The 17,318-nt window shown below is 54.0% G+C and overlaps 1 protein-coding gene across 2 annotated transcripts in view; it reads left to right on the forward strand.

The window, feature by feature from the left end:
* SPSB1 (splA/ryanodine receptor domain and SOCS box containing 1) overlaps nt 1–17,318 on the forward strand; it is a 68,554-nt gene that overhangs the window by 42,336 nt on the left and 8,900 nt on the right. For both annotated transcript variants that reach the window (XM_058552833.1, XM_058552834.1), the window contains exon 2: nt 14,404–15,246. In XM_058552833.1, coding sequence (XP_058408816.1) covers nt 14,553–15,246 — 694 coding nt within the window. In that variant the 5' untranslated portion in view covers nt 14,404–14,552. The remainder of the gene's footprint in view (nt 1–14,403; nt 15,247–17,318) is intronic.

Genomic DNA, 17,318 nt, shown 5'->3' on the forward strand with positions numbered 1-17,318 from the left:
TCTCCATCTTTGCAGGCACTTGGTAAACAAGTTGCCCTTGATCAACCCTGTCTCAGTTCCAAGAAGTCTTGGATAGAGGCAGTGGGGCTACTCAGATGAGGATCCCAAGGGGATGGGCTGGGCCCTTGGGGTCTTGATGGCCCACCCACATTTTGCAGATTCAGGAATTGGATTTTTTTCCCCAATGTATCCAGTGTTGATACAGTTTGGTAGAGATATCTACCAAACTCACAAGAGACTGATGTGTAAACTTGAAGAACTTTGTCCACACACAGTAAGGAGTAGAACAGTCAGGTGTGCTAAAGATTTGTGTTCGCTTCTGAAAGCAGCAAATGGAGGCACAGAGGCAGAGTCCAGGGAAACCGGCGAGTGGCCCTCACGACTTGCGCCTTGAGTTTTGTAGCCCGATTTCTCTGTTGTCACCATCGGAGTAGACCTAACAAGAGCTGGAGTCCTTGGGGCCTGGATTAGGCCGCCATCTCCCTGGCTCTGTGTCCCTGTCCTCATTCACCACCACCTTTCGTAAGCAGCCCTCTCCTTAGACAAGGTGTGATATCCCCTATTGGGATGTAGCTAGTTTGGGTTACGTTCTGGATCCTCTTGCTTCTGCCACCTCCTCTCCAGGCGGCATCCTTGCACTGACTCCCTCGCTGGTCGCCCCGCTTCCACTCGGGCGGCCAACAGCCTCTTCTCAACACAGCAGCCTAGAGGGATTCTGTTAGGACAGAAGTCAGACTGCGTCCTGTGCCTGCTCAGAGCCGTCTGCTGGTTTCTCGTCCCACTGAAGACAAAATCCAAAGTCCTTACTGTGGCCCACAAGGCCTGGTCCAGCCCTCTGCATGGCTTTCACCCAGTCTCCTTCCACAGCCTCTCCCTCCCTCTGCTCCAGCCACATGGCCTCTTTGTTGTTCTCCCAACATGCCAAGCATGCTCCCACCTCAGGGCCTTTGCGTGTCCTGTTCCCTCTGCCCAGAATGCTCTTTCCCTTGAATAGTCACATGCTTTTCTCCCTTCCTTCATCCAGGCCTCTGTCCATGTATGACTGTATCAGAGAAGCTTTCCCTTACCACCTTCCCTCATCGCTTGCTCCATCCTCACTACTCTGCTTCATTTTCCTTTGACACTTTTTACCTGACCCTGTATTAGATATTCATTCATTCAACACTTGTTTATTGAGCACCTACTGTGTTTCTGGCCCTGCTCTGGGCATTGGGGCTGCCACATGAACACAACAGATAAAAATGTCTGCATTAATTGTTCAAATGATGGTTATCATCATTTGATGATAGACTGTGAGCTCCATGAGGGCAATGGTTTCTACTTGTGTGTATACAGTAGGTGCCTAATAAATATTTTTGGAATGAATTCCAGGCCCCAGGCACCTTATTTGGACTTGGGTGTTTTCATCAGCTGAACATTTGCAGACCATCTCTCAGGTTGGGTCGCTTCTGCAGGTGCCTAGCTTGTCAATTTTGTCGGTTCCTACCGATTTCCGGAAGCCTGGGGAGGATGCTTGCTGGCAGTGTAGGCAGAACACTATCCTAGTTTCCTAGACACGTGTGGCCCACAGTTTGGAATCATCTGCTTTGTTGGAGTTCTCAGGGATTGAGGAGCAAAGGAAGGGTCTTGGGAAGCCCATGCTACCCCATTGGGGCTTGACAGGTGCTTGTGGGATAGGTGAGTAAGCAACTCAGATATTTATTAGGCATCTGCTGTATACACATAAGCCCTGAGCATGGTCCTTTCTGGCCAACTTTCCATGTTTTACATGAGTGAGTCTGACCAGAAAGGGTCTGTGGGAGACGGTGGCACCTGGCATGAGAAAGCTTGGGTCTTTCCAGGTTTCTGAGCAATAATCCTCATGAGAATGCAGAAACTCAACCCATTAGAGCAGGTTTTCATGTGGCAACAGGTCCAGTCAAACTGCATTAGGCTGAGGCCCTCCTGGCCTGGGCCAAAGCCTGGTGGTGTGGCATCATAGCTGGCAGGCAGGCACCAGCGTCATCGGCACAGGGAGCGAGCAGGATCTGAGTGGCTAGGATGGTTTCTTGATATCACAGACTAGGGCCTTTGCCAATTTGGAGTGGCCTTGGGGTGTTGACCTGCCCTGTGAAAAAGCGGGACCAGGGAGTTTCAGCCTCTCTCTCTCCTCGTCCCGCCTCGTTCCCAGTGTGGGGAGCGTGTGGACCAGTGATCCGCCATAACGTCGGACCTTCCGTGTCCTCATCCTCAGAGCAGTGGTGCTCGTGCCTGTGTCGGTCATCTCCACACACCACATTTTGGGTGCCGGCACGGAGATGCAGGCACGCATTCCAGATTCCTCCAGAGAAACTCGATCTACAGGTGCCGGCTCAAGGCAGCGTTGCCAAACCACAGCTCTGCACTCTTTCTTTTGGAGGAAGGAAAAGGGGGGTAGGCGGGGAGCGGAGAACTGGATTGCAGCGACTCGGCCCTAGAAGGCTCCTAAGTCCCCACATATGAATGTCGTTAGCCCTGTCCCCGTGTGTAACCGTGGCTAACGGGCCTGGCTCCCCCGCCAGGTCTCTGCATGCTCTGTGCTTCTCTCGGCTCACAGCCCCCTTCCTCACCCACTTCCTGCCGTGTGGATTTTGGACAGGTGGATATTTTTCATCCATTTATGGTTTTTTATTTGTTGAGGTGAAATTCACATAACATAACATTAACGTTTTTAAAGAGTACAGTTCAGTGGCGTTAGTACATCCATGATGCTGTGCAACCACCCCCTCTGTCTAGTTCCAAAACATTTTCAGTCCCCCGAAAGAGGCCCTGACCTGTTAGCAGTCACCCCCCATTCCCCCTCCCCTGGCCCCTGGCAACCACTAATCTGCTTTCTGTCTCTATGGATTTACCTATTCTGGCTATTTCATATAAATGGGATCATATGATATGCGACCTTTTCTATCTGGCTTCTTTCACTCAGCATAAAGAATTTGAGGTTTGTCCACGTTGTAGCATGTGTCAGTCCTTTATTCCTTTTTATGGCTGAATAATATTCCACTGTGTATGTGTTCCACAATGTGTTTATCCATTCATCTGCTGATGGACATTTGGGTTCATCCATTTATGTTCTTGCAACAATAATAAAACTATGGTAAGGAAATTTGAAAGAAGGGTAAAATCCTAAGCTTCTCACTCTGAACACGGAGACATTTTCATTTTTCTAGGTTCCTTTTCATCTCTTTTCCTGCGTATGCCTGTATAATTTTTTCTAGATTTTACTCTTAGGACAGATCCAATTGCATCCTTCATTTCACTTGACATAGCAAAGCTGTCTCCTGGCCTCTTGTTCAGGGACCCTTCCAGCTAGCATCTTTGATGGTGTGTAATACTCCATAGATGCCCGCTTGTCTTATCCCCCATGTGATGAGCTGGCACCGTGGGTCTACGGCACCCAGACCCTTCCACTTGCCTGGAAGTTCAAGATTAATTTATTCGCGACCTTTGGACTTGCTGAGGCCCTGCCTTGTGCAGTTGTCAGCCCAGGTGTTCAGGACTTTCCGTGTTGACGGGATTGGAGGAGGAAGGCCGTCAACGTAGAAGAGGAAGTTGCTGCAAGCTATCGTGGCTTTAAAAGTATAAGTCTCTCTTTCACCAGCTGACCTGTGAGGCCCGGGGTTTTACCTCTCCCTTGGCATCCTATTGAGTTCCGTGAAACCCCACACAGGGGATGGCAATTAGGTTGCACTAGGAGACACACTGCCCAGTTCCTTTTAGAGTCCCTTCCAAGTTCATTGGCTGCGGTCCATTCGAGGTCCAGTTGGCAAACTTCAGTCCAGCTAGCTGTGCAGAAGCTCCTGGGTGCCTTCTGCCCGCCACGGTCAGTTCAAAGGTCAGGAAACTGGTGGCGGATCACTGTGACATTTGATTTTCGTCTACTAACAATGGACAAGGGGGCGAGGGATTCTGAGGTCCAAGATTTTGAGGGTGAGGAGAGGTGGCTGTGAACTAAATGAAAAGAAAGTGCCCTAAGGCCATCCTGTTGTGGAGAGATTCTTAACTCCCCACATATGACTGTCGTTACAGCCAAACAGCCCAGACGTCCGTCTATAAGGGAAAGGCACAGAAGTTATGATACTGGAATATTATGCGGCTACTAACACGTAAAATGGACATGGAGCTAAAGCACACTGGGAGAGAGTATTGTGGTGTGATCCTTTGCTAGAAGAGCACTGTTCCCAAATCTGCACTTGTATATGCTCCAGAGGGGGAGGGGCACTTTTATACTAAATACATTTCTGGATTGAGGTTTCTTATGAGTGTGTATGACATCTGAAATATTTCAAATCCAGATAGAATGAGAAATTTAAAAAAACTGTGGTTATAAATCCAAGCCTGGCAGTTCTTATTTAATACAGATTTGAGATTCCAAAATGTTGAGCTAGAATTCCTTTAAACCAGCAGCGCCCTAATGCCCTGGAGGGCTCATCAGAATGCAGCCAGCTGGGCCCACCCCCAGAGTTTGGGATCCAGTGGGTCGCGGGTGGGGCCCAAGCATTTGCATCTCTAGCTGGTGATGCTGATCTGCTGGTCCGGGGACCCCACTTGGAGAACCTCTCCTGTGAACCTAATTACAGGAGCATATCCCCACAGCCTCTTTCTCCTGTAGAAATTTTATGGGACCTCTTTCCCTGCTCTTGACCTAAAGGGTTTACACTATTTAATTTGGGGGTTTTGAGGTTGTGCATCCACAGGCAGCTTTGCCGGAGCTGTGGCCTCACGTGGGGCTTCCTGCGTCTCCACCTTCTTTCCGCTGCCTGGTGGAGGGGTGCCTGCGGGAGTCCCCCTTCTGAGACGCCCGCTTGACGGGGCTGGGCTCCTCGGGCCACCTTGTGAGGTCTTAACCCACGCCTGCCTTGGCATTCCCTGGCTAAGTGCTCTCCCGCGCTTGGCGTTCAAGATTCCATCCTTTTAGGTGTCCCCTGGTGTTAAAGGAAGGCGGAGGGGGTGGGGAGCAGCATGTATTAAGCACCTACTGTGTGCCCAGTGCTTTAGCTACACAATTCCACATTGAGGTCACGGATGCCACCTCCCCCTCCTCTTGAGAGCTTCACTGCCCAGTGAAGGGGGAGTAGTGGAGCGGCCCCTCTAACTCCCCAGGCAGCCGGCCGCTCCCATCTCTGTGAGTGGATTCCTCCTTAGATCTCAGCCTGGTCACCCTCCTGCTCATTCTCCCTGGAGGGACATGGGGTGACCCAAGGCACCACTCTGAGATGACTTTTCCCAGTTGGCACATTCCACTGGAAGAGGCCAGAGTGTCACCACTCCCACTCAGGCCTCCGGGCCCTACAGCCTGGGCTTGGTCAGACTTCCGTTCCCGGGCCACCCTGATGGAGGCTGGTGGCCCCAGGGCTCCTCTCAGGCCAGTCAGCTCTGGAGGGAAGCAGGCAAGTGAGCATCCTGCCGGAGACCGGCCCTTGATTCCCTGTGGAGGCTCCCCTGGGCGCTGCCTCATGGAAGGTGAGCCCCACTTATCTCAGGGCTGGAAGGAGCTTGCTGGGGCCACCCAGTGCCCCCGGGGAGTTACAGGCTTCTGCCGCCAGCCAGGTGGAGGTAAGGAGCCCTTCCCCTTGGGCTCCCGTGGGCTCTCCTGTGGAGGTGGCCATGGCGTTGCTCTGCGCCCTGCCTTGCTGCCCCCTTTCTAGGGGGCGCCCCAGCTCCTACGTGGAGCAGGTGGGCCCAGTTTGACGAACACCTGACCTCCAGGCTGAGCGACATCAGGGGGTCCGTGATCTAGACTTCATGCCACTCGAAATGCATCTGCTGCTGTCTCGGTAACTTTCAGGAAGGTCGCCGTGTGTCCCTGTGTGTCCCTGAGGTCCCTCCAAGATCAGGGCTTTTCTGAACGACGCACAGGCCCTTGCCGTCACGACCTCGATGGGGCTGCAGTCGTGCCTCTTTATTTTAATTTTTAGTCTCTGTATGAATGTAATGCTGATTTCCCAGGGCCATGGCTTAACTGATTCGAGCCCTTTCTGAAAGTGCTGTGAGTAATCTGGGTCCTTCCGTAGGTGTTTACGGCAGGTGCATTTTTGGTCTTTTGAGGTCAGAGGCTAGAGCTCTGGACCGTGTGGGATTTTCTCTCCAAAATCACTCGTCAGAACTTTCCAGAAGGGTCCAATACTTTTTGTTGATTCTAGGGGCAGAGACTGACTTTTATATCTCTGCTTGAGCAAGAACACAGCTCTCCTGGGTTTTCCCAGGTGTCTCTCCTCAAACGGGCAGGTGGGATGGGGTGGGGGACTGAAACCACATGATCTCGTCCTGCTGTTGGTGGCACCTTGGCCAGAGGCTCCCTGGCCAGGCTTGCATGGAGCACACCCTGAGTGCTCCACCCCCGAAGCGTGTTCTTGAGCCCAGGCTCACAGGAGCATGAAACCCTAATTAGCAGGCGGAGCCAGGCAGCCACTCAGCCGGCTGCAGAGACTGCATTCTGATATAATAACAGATCGCTCGGGGCATGCTTCTCTTGCAAAATCCTGGGCTGCAACCACCGACGTGTGAGGCGGGGAGGTGGAGGGAGGGTGCTTATTTGATCTTCAGGTGAAAGGAGTCTTTATAAATAGGTCACCTTGTTCTACATCCTGAATTTCATTCTTTCCCCGTCTTGGGTCAAAACAATGGTTTTACTGTTCTGGGGTCAGTCTGAGGGGGAACTGAGCTAAAGGAGGTGAGTGTAGGTCTGCTGCTCTCCAGTGGCCTCCCCTGTGTACCCTCTACCCCCCACCCCTGTTCCATCCATTTGTCACCAGTCACCTCAGATGTGTCTCCAACGGAGGGTACTGCTTGTTCAACAAACTTTTTCTTAAACAACAAAACAAAAGGATAATTTTCAGTAGAGATGGGGCTCCAGGGCCAATTGATCCAAAAGTGCTTTTTTGGAAGGCGGAACTGCAGAGATGTGGCTTTAATTGAAGGGACAGCTGAGTTCCAGGCAGGTGCTGAGCGTGCTGGCCTCTCTGAGCTGAGGGTTGAAATTCTTGCCCCTCTCCAGTCTCTGCCTCCTCGCCTCCTCGCCTAGTCTTTGTGGGCGCAGAACCCATGTACAGCCGCCGTGGCTGGGTTTCAGGTTTGGGGACAGAGCACTTGTTCTTTTCTTGTTTTGGGCCAGTGGAGACAGACAGCTACCCCATTTTTAGTGGGCTAATTAAAATTTGTGATTTACAAACAGTGTAATTGGAAGTCTTAGGAGAAATATTATAGAAATAATGTCTCTCTTTGGGATGGCTCCAGAGCTGTACCCAGCAATTCTTGTTCTTTATTCTAAATGCGCTTCTGTCGACTGTGGATTCTTGACGTGTGTGTGTCTTGGTGGGTAAATTAAACATTTGTCCTGTGCTGGCTTTATAAGTGAGACACGTGGCGATCCTTTAGGAATTGCTTTGAGGACCACTCGTTCTTGTGAATGTAGTGTGTTAAATCAATGTATTTCGGTCTTTTATTCTTTTTTGTATGCTTAAAAACCATTTTCATTACAAAAGTCATACACACTTTTTTTTTTTTAATTTCAATTCAAAAAGTGTTTAAAGTGAACGTGTCTTTCTCTTGCCCCAACCTTCAGGATTAACCATTGTGAAAGGTTTGGTGTTTATTCTTCGAGACCTTTCTCTATGCCTACAAACAGATAAACGCGCACAGATAGAATCTTTGTAAATTCTCTTCTTACAGAAATGGGATCATGCTCTGCATATTGTTCTCCAATTTGCTTTTTAAAACGTAACAGCATCACGTTACATTTTATGTTAAGTCAGCACATCTGAGGGGCCGTCTCCTCGCCAGGGCTGCTGGAGTTCGTGGCGCCGTGATCGTCTTCGTCCACGTGTCCCTGTGCAGGGCCGTAGGGTTTCATAGATGAGACCCCCAGAAGAGCTGTTGGTGGGTGATTGTTGAGTGTTTTGCTCCTGGATGAGGACTGCCACATGGCGCCTGCACACTGAGAAGCATGTCCCAGTTTGGGGTCTGTCTGTGTGCCTCGGACACACACTCACACCTGTATATGAGTGGCCTTTGCCCCACATCCTCTCTAGTTCCCCTCAACCTTTTTAACTATGTGCATTCCACAGGGCTTGCTCACCCGCCTCTCCCTCTGCCAGCATCACTTTTCTCTGTGACTTGTATTGTGAAAACAGGGGGTGTACCCAACAGGTGTTCTCTACCCACAGGTGCCCAGGAGACAGGGATGGGGGTTCCCCCTTCCCTCCCCCTCCAGAGAGAATCGCTGCCTTAGATCATTAAAAGCTTGTGTTAAGATGGGTGCCCTTCGCTGGCCCAGGTCTCAGACCCCAAACAGTGTGCTTCAGGGATGCTTGTGACTCCTCCCCACCCTCTAGGGATCCCTGTCCAGTTCTGGGTGTCCTTCCCTGCACATCTACCAATTCCAGATCTGCCCCTCCACCTGAGGGCACAGAGGAGCCCACCTGGACGAGCCCCAGGAAACTCGAGGGAAGATGGTTTGTGAGGTTCTGTTCTTCCTTCCAATGGAGAGCTGTGGCCCCAGGAGGCCCTTCTCGAAGCAGGCCTTTGTGATAGGAGCACTGGTTCCCAGACCCTGGACCGAGACCACCTTGGTTGGCTCTCTCTCTGGCGCCAGTGGGAGGAGGAGGCGGCTTTGGGAAGCTCATCTGCTGAGATCCCCGAGGTCCACCTGGAATTCCTTTATGGACAGGCGGCTCTGGTGGGTTCTTGGAGCCCCAGACCGCCCCATCCCATGGCAGCTGCCGGGGACACAGGGTGGGAGGCTTGTGCCCCTTAGAGGGTCCGAGAGGCATCTCCTTTGGCAGTGAACCATGAGCTGACTTTTGACCCAGCGAGGGTGATGTGTGTGTTTTGGGTGGGGTGGGGGCTTCTCAGCAGGAGGAAAGGGTCCAGCCAAGTCACGCCATAGGGCTTAGTGGAATCTGGCCTGATAGCAGACGGAGCCTCCCCCTCTTCCCCGAGCTTTTGATCTTCTTTCACTCTATTGTAAGTAAATGCAAAATCTAGAAGGCTTGGCCACGTTTCTAGGGTGTGTGTATGTGTGTGTGTGTGTTCACGTGTACACACGCATTCTTACTCCCTGTTGAAACACTCATCCTGCTGCATTTGAGCCTGTTGGTGAGGGTTAACGACCCACCCAATGAGCACGTGCATCCCCCAGCCCCACCGGGGCCCCGGCTCTGGCTGGTGTTTCCTTCTCAGCCCTTCTCCAGGGGGTCATTGGCCTTCGGGAAGCCCCAGGCACTGGAAACCTGTTTTCAGCAGCCGGCCCGTGCGGCCCCGGGCACTGAGAACAGTGGGAACAGTTTATTAATTGGGCAGTCGGAGGTTGGTGGGGCAGGAAGTGTACAAACCAGGAATTTGTCTGTCTTGAGGGTAGGCCTGAGACAGCCATGAGGGGGAACAGCAGATGCGGTCTTGGGGACACTGGGGCTGATGTGCGAAGGTGCTTTCTGGGAACAAGGACTCCCACAGAGGCAATGATGAGTGGGAGCAGCCGGCTGGGGCACTGCCTGGACTTGCACACCTCTGTCCTGCCCATTAGCCCCGGATGCCACTGCCGCCAGTGCTCTGAGTGTGTGTGCACGCGTACATAAGTGTGCATGGCTGCGTGAGACTAGTGGGTGGGGCAGCAGCAGCAGGGCCAGCTCTGTCCTCTGCTTCTCCCATTCCAGCCCTACAGGGCAGTACACGGCCACGCGCTCTGTGGCTTTGCTTTTCCTGGGTCAGGACAAGGGCTAGGTCCTCCCATCTCATGGAGACTCACCAAGGACTCTCTGAGCCCTCCCAGGCCCTGGCATTCCTGGGGCAACTCTAGGCCCTGTAAGGCCCGGACATCTGCATTTTTCTCTCGGAATAGCAGGAAAGCGGGGTGGTCTCAGAGGACGGCCTGTACTGCCTCTCCCACTTCCTACCTGAAGTGTGGTGTCCACTGGGGCCTCTCTCCCTGGCACAGTCTTAACAGGAGCTACGTTGGCCAAACCACTGTCTCTGTCACTCGGCACCGTGGGTGGTGCAACTCCCCACCCGCCAGTTCCATGTCCAGATATTTTGGTGATAGTGTCAGCAGTTTTCCATGGGTTGGAACAGGGGTCAGCAAACTGTGGCCCCTGGGCCAAACATAGCCCACTGTCTGTTTTTGGAAATACAGTTTTATTGGAACATAGCCATGCCCATTCATTTACATATTGTCTGGAAAGCCTAGAATATTTATTCTCTGGCCTCTTACTGAACAAGTTTGCTGACCTCTGGCTTCCAAGGGACCTTAAACTTGATCTGCTCTAGCTCAGCATTCCAAGCACTTGGGTCTTGGCCCAAAGATAGCACCCATCTGTAGGACCAGGTTCAGTGACCAAGAAGATGGATAACAGTGATCTTTTAGTGTACAGAGCATGGTCTAGAAAATAAAAATAAAAACAAAAGTGAAAATGCCACTGTACCAGGTCCTCTCTGGAACATTGTCTCGGTAGAGTCTTAGGTAAGCGTGGGACACCTGTCTTACGGAGGAGCAAACAGAAGCTCAGAAAAGCTAAGGGCGAGTCCTAGGCAGTGGCCCAAGCTACTGTTTTGGTGCGTGAAGTTCAGAATTGGAAGCCCCTGGAGCAGGGCTGGGCAGAGGAAAGCAGAGTGGGGAGGTGCGAATGGGGAGGAGGCTGGGGGAAGCATCCTGCCAGGTTACAGGCCCCAAGAAGGGGGCTAGTGGAGCTCCTCGCTGACCCCCAGAAGGATTGCTCTCTGCGGGCACATTTAAAAATAGAAAGGAAGGATGAGAGCAGCTGGATGGCTCCAGTGGTCTAGCACGGCAAGGAGGAGGTGGCTAGGTGCAGACAGCAAGAAATTGATGAGAAGGAAGTGCTGCTGGACACAGGGTGGGGACAGGGAGGTGACGTGAGTCGAGTGGCCCTAGGGTTGCCATGGCCATTGACCAACTGGGAGGTGACTCAGATGGCAGAATGGCCCAGAAGCAGCAGAGTGGTCACCCTTGCAATGCCGCAGGTACCTTTACCTGCCCTCCCCGTCCCGTCCCCTCTCCCCACCCCCTTCCTCCCAGGGACTGCCTCCACTCAGGGCCATGTGGTCCAGGGCCCGGAGGGGCCCTCCCTCTCGGATGGTTCCCAGCATGGGGCCCGGAGGGTAGGGGCTTAGCACAAGAGCCGTGTAAGTGGATCTGTTTGGTAGGCGGACTGGGAGGTGGTGGAATCTCAGAACAGGAAAAGCTTATGGGGCTGGCTGGGGGACAGACAGCGGGCATGCCACCGTGAGCTTCTGCTGTCTTCTGTGGGCGCTCTGTCTGAGGCTGCACGGACCCTGCTGTGGGGAGATTCCCTCCCACATCGTCTTCCTGCGGCACGATTGAGATGCTGTATCTCAGCGGAGACGGTGGGCAGGGCCCTTAGTTTGGCTCCAGGGTCGCCAACTGTGGACTGGCCTATTCTTGTAAATAAAGTTTTATTGGAACTCAGCCATGCTTATTTCTTTCTGCACGGTCTGGGGCTGCTTTCACACCACAAAGCTGTGTTGAGTAGCTGCACAGAGACTCTGGCCCACAAAGCCTAAGACATTTACTGTCTAGCCCTTTACAGAAAGAGTTGACTGATCCCTGGTCCAGCTGAAGTAGGAGATGTAGGTGTGTGCAGGCCCAGGTTTACTGGCCTGAGAGCTCCCTGCCTTCCCCCTCCCTCCTCTTCTCCCTCCCTCTGTCCCTTTCTCACCCCCACCCCATTGCCCCTTCCCCCCTCCACCTGTTACTTGTCCCCTCCTCCCCCCACTTCCTCCTTTGAACCTCCCTGAATGGTCCTTCTCCAGTCCCACCCATTTCTCTCCAAGTATTTTAAATTAACGTGTTGGAAGGACTTCTCCGCATCACCTTCCTCTCCCACACGTCCCGCCTGCCCCCTGTCTCCCCTCCGCCAGCCTCCTCCTCACTGTCCCCACCTGTTCCCACGGGTGGGGGTGGGGTCTTCTATGCCATGAGATTCTGGGAGACAGGTCCTTCCTGTTGTGACAGAAGGGATGGCTGCTTCTCTCCAGGAAGCAGTAAAATGAACTCTCTTAGGAAGTCAAGTCCCTCCTCGTCCTCCCAGAGAAGCTGACCAGTGTCTCCACAGTGTCCTGCACAGAGAGGTCAATGGGGACCAGCCAGAGGGGGGTGTCCAGACAGAGATGGGTGTGGGTGCTTCTGACTTTGAGAACCGCCTCGGACCAGCCTTCCCGAGCTCAGGAAGATGCTCAGAGGGAGGTTGGAGAGGCGTGGAAGAGGGGAGTCAGGGAAGGCTGCAGCTGAGGGCCAGTCTCTGCAGTTACCAGGACCACCTTTCCACACTAAAACCCAGGCTCTCCCTGCCCCTGCATGGCCTGGCGAGCAGGCCCCAAAACCATGGGGTGCCCCCTTAGCAGGGCCAAGGGGAAGTCCTGGAGGTTTCAATGGCTCTCAGGAGTTGATGGGACTGAAAGCTTGAAATTGGGATTGTCCTGGGAGATCCAGGAGGTGAGGACATGATATCCACATAAATTTCCAGAACCAGGGTGTTCCCCGGCTGCAGAGGGACATCCCAGTTCTGTACCAGCTTTGCATACATTTGACACAAGGGGTCCTAGTCTGTCTCTGAAGCAATGGCCATGCCTCAGGGAGTGAAGGAGCCCTCCGTTCCACACCAGAAAGGGGAGGACGAGAAGCGTGACCTGCCCACTGAGATGTGTCCCCACACGGGCATGTTGTGCTGAGAGCCAGCCTCCAGGAGGCCTGGCCGCCTTGAAGACGTCATCTCGTGGGGTCTCTTCCCAGCTGAGAGGGAGGCAGCTCCAGGTCAGCTGGAAGGCCTGAGAGGTGTCCGGCCCCACGGCAGATCCCACCCCTCCTCCTGGCCCTGCTGGCCCTGGGTGCCCCACAGGGAGGCCAGTGGGCCCAGGTCCCCAGATTTCCCTGCTGCCATCCCTGCCCTCACTCCCAGCAGGCGCCCTATCCTCCGCCACGTTGGAAAAGCAATATGCCAACTGCAGAAGGAGCCCTGCAGCCCCCTCTCCACACCGGGCTCCTTTGTATTCTCTTGGTCCCAGGCACCTTAGTGCTCCTTGGGAGAAGTGACCGGGCTGATGCTTTTCCCAGCAGCCTGGCACCAATGGCCTCCACCCAGGCTGCTCTGCATACATTAGCTATATTTATTTGGCCAGGAGCCTACCCTCTCCCTGTCTGGTTGGTCCTGGGAGCCTGTCCCTCAAACCAGGCCACAAGAGTCCCTTCCACAGGCCCACGAGGTCTGTGATGGCAGAAGACCCATTTCTCTTGAGTGAGGCCCAGGAAACCAAAATGGCACGTTACATGCCCTCATCCAAGGTGGGCACTGAGGACAGGAAGGGCATGGGTGGTCAGAGTCCTGACAGTCCCACATTTCAGCCGCCTCCGCCTTGGGTGTAACTCTCCTGGCACTGCTGATGGAGAGGATGGGACGGACGCAGTGAGATTTCTCCTCCATCCCCACGGCCCCGCTCTCCCTTAAAGGAGCCGAGGGATGGTGAAGCCAGAACAGGAAAGAGGCGTCTTGGAGTGAGACTTCCTCCCCAGATGGGCTATTGGGACCCAAGGAGCCAAACACTGGCTGCTAGTTGAAGGGTGTGGGTGGGGAACAGTGGTGGTCGTCCAGGTATTGGTCCAGAACTACCTGGGGGTGGTGGGTGAGAGCCTGTGTGCCCACCTGGCTCGGGGCCTGCCCAGGGGCCTTGAGAAGAATGTCGCTAACGGCCCCAGTCCAGACAGGACTCAGGACCTGCTGGGGAGGTTTCTGCAGCCTCAGGGACCTCGGGCCCAGTGCACATACAGAGCCCTGAGTTGAGCTTTCTGCCTGCCCCGGGTTCCCTTCCCTCACGTGATCCGGTGGTACGGCTTTTGGAGGCGGCTGTGCTGGAAAAAAGAGAGGAGGAGCTGGTGGTTGGCATCTCAAACAGCTTCTGCTGCCTCTCGGGGCTTCACCTGTCCTCTGAGTGGCAGGCAAGTAAGCTTCCCCTTGCTCTAACTGAGGAAGATGCCCACTGCGTTGGGGCTCATTTCAGGATCTGTGCCAAACTGGCCTTCTGCCCTGAGAAACTGTGATTAGGGATTTGGTAAGCATTGGCTGTCTGTCTCAGCCCATGCACCAGACACAGTGGGCATACTGCCCAGCCCCCAAGCCCACCTCTCCACGTGACAGCCAGCCAGACGGTCCCTCTCCTTTATGACAACATATTCACGGGGACAGAGCAGGGTTTCCTTCTGTGCCAAGACTCTGGCCTGCCCTGTATCAGGTGTGGTGGGAGCCCAGAAGCCAGGCTGCTGGGACGTGTCTGCGTCGTCAGCCTTGTGCTCCTAGTTAACCTTTTCCCCTCCTTCCCTTACCCCCTGCTCACCCACCTCGTGTTTTACTTTCTATCCATTAGGCGATACTGACCGCTCCAGTGCTTGTAGAGGTCGCCCGGCAGCTGTCCCTCGGAGTTCTGTCTGGGCCGGATTGGAAAACTGGAGACGAGGCCCCGCGATTGATGAGTTTGCCTTGGGAGTCAGCGGCAAAGTGAAACTAACAACGAACATGGGTCAGAAGGTCACCGGAGGGATCAAGACCGTGGACATGAGGGACCCCACGTACCGGCCCTTGAAGCAGGAGCTCCAGGGTCTGGACTATTGCAAGCCCACCCGCCTGGACCTGCTGCTGGACATGCCCCCCGTGTCCTACGACGTCCAGCTGCTCCACTCCTGGAACAACAACGACCGCTCGCTCAACGTCTTCGTGAAAGAGGACGACAAGCTGATCTTTCACCGGCATCCGGTGGCCCAGAGCACAGACGCCATCAGGGGCAAGGTCGGGTACACGCGTGGGCTGCACGTGTGGCAGATCACGTGGGCCATGAGACAGCGGGGCACGCACGCTGTGGTGGGGGTGGCGACGGCAGACGCCCCTCTGCACTCCGTCGGGTACACGACCCTCGTGGGAAATAACCACGAGTCCTGGGGCTGGGACTTGGGGCGCAACCGGCTCTACCATGATGGCAAAAATCAGCCGAGCAAAACGTACCCAGCCTTCCTGGAGCCAGACGAGACGTTCATTGTCCCTGACTCCTTCCTGGTGGCCCTAGACATGGACGACGGGACGCTGAGCTTCATTGTGGATGGACAGTACATGGGAGTGGCTTTTCGGGGACTCAAGGGCAAAAAACTGTATCCTGTAGTGAGTGCCGTCTGGGGCCACTGTGAGATCCGCATGCGGTACTTGAACGGACTAGACCGTAAGTGTCCTCTGCGCGCCGAAATGGCAGTGTCCCTAGACTCCATATATCCCTGTGGTCGTGGCCAGGCCTAGTCAAACGTTTACACAGTCATTGGATTAAAATGTCTTTGAATAGACAGCCCAGCATATTCAGATCCGCAGAGGTGACTCTTGCCTGCCTCTGATTAAATAAGGAATTCTAGCCAGAGTCTGCCAGATTACCTGGCAGCATCATGGATGAATGGATGGATGGATGGGTGGGTGGGTGGATGAGTGGATAGGTGGATGGATGGATGGGTAGATGAGTGGATGGGTGAATAGATGGATGTGTGGATAGATGAAGGAATAAATGGATGAACGAATGGATAGATGGATGGATGGATAGATGGGTAGATGGATGGATGAGTAGATGGATAGATGAGTGGATGGGTGGGTGGGTGGATTGGAGGATGGATGGATGGATAGATGAAGGAATAAATAAATGAATGGATAGATGGATAGATGAGTGGATAGGTGGGTAGGTGGGTGGATGGATGGATGGATGAGTGGATGGGTGAGTGGGTGGGTGGATGGATGGATGGATGGATGGATGGATGGATGGATGGATGAGTGAGTGCGTGGATGGATGAATAATTGAATGAATGGATGGGGGTCTTTGATAGATGTGGTTTTGTTTCTGGTTGACCTGCTTCCAGGTTTGATCTGCAGCTAATCAAATTCTAGCACAGTAGCCAGCATGTTATTGAGCTGGGGTTTGCAGCCTTGAGGGTACTAGGGCCTCTCACATAAATGAAAGCCAATGGCCTCTCTCACTCATTAGACAGGTTTAGGGTCTTTCTCTCTTGGTGCTGGAGGATTGTGAGTGGGCTCCTTTGAGACACAGTCGCCTGAGAGGGGCTTGTTCAGTCGTGATGTCAGGAGGCCTTTGGAGAGGAGAATGTGGATTAGAAACAGGCTGAGTCAGCAGCAATTTCTGCCTGTACCTTTGGAAAAGGGAGTGTCCTTTCTCAGACCGTGTGTGAAAATAGCCCACGTGTGGTGGCACTGTCCTGGTTTGGGAGGTGGAGGGCTCTGTGGCTTCGTCGCTGGGAGCCCACAGTGGCAGGAGGTCCTAGGGTTCCGGAACTATGCATCTCTGTGTTAGACCCTCACTCCTTCATGGGTTCCTTCTACCATCTGCAGATCCTACCCTGGAAAGGGAGTGGGCCAGAAAGCTTGGTCCACCTAAGCACCCGCTGTCTTTAAGGGGTAGGTCTGGCCTGGCGCCCCAAGATCTAACCCCACCCTGCAGGCCGGGGGTCAGGAGCACAGATGCTTACTCTGATCTCGCAGCCTCCAAAAACCTTCAGTTGTCCCTTTCCTCCTCTTCTCTTCGTCAGTCTTTGGAAGGTACCAGAGAAAACATCCAGGCCGTCAGGCAGGGCAAACTCAGGCATTTCTCTTTGGAAGCCTCCATCCCCCTTTCCTTGCTCCCCTTCTCTGGCTTTGGCTGAGTGAGGACAGTGAGCCCACAGCCAGACGGGCCGTCTGCCTCACCTGTGCAGCCTGCACCCCTAGGTCATGGGACTCCTGGCAGGGGTGGCCAAGTGCGCATCCAGTAGGTAAACTCCCTGAGGCAGTAACCTCAGACCTGGTCTAGGGAACCAGCAGGGCGAGTTCTGTGAGTCTGTCTCCCCAGGTGACAGTGGTAGAAAATCCACAGGCAAATCTGCCCTGCGCAGGGGTGGGCAGGGATTGGGAGCCTCGGGACCTAGGATCTCAGGGGACCCTGGCCTGCGGGCCTGCCTCCCTCCTCCTAGCAGAAGGTTGACCATGGCCCCAGGGAGTTTCATGTGTGTGCTGTGCAGGCAGATGAGCGAATTGCTGGGCCTGCTGTGTTGTGGCCAGGCTACTGCGACTGGCGGTCTCCACAAGAGTGGGCAGCCCGTCTCCTCCGGGAACAGGTCCATCAGCGATGTGAGTTTGCATGGCTTCACTGTTCACATCACCAGCTCCAATACAGAACACAGACCCCGGGGTGGCTCGGAGGGGCAGGGGCCTCTCACTCGTGGCAAGTCAGGACACACTCGAACAGAACTTGCAGAGTCAGGG

Source organism: Diceros bicornis, chromosome 13, assembly GCF_020826845.1.
Source record: "Diceros bicornis minor isolate mBicDic1 chromosome 13, mDicBic1.mat.cur, whole genome shotgun sequence".
In the NCBI taxonomy this organism is placed as follows: domain Eukaryota; kingdom Metazoa; phylum Chordata; class Mammalia; order Perissodactyla; family Rhinocerotidae; genus Diceros; species Diceros bicornis.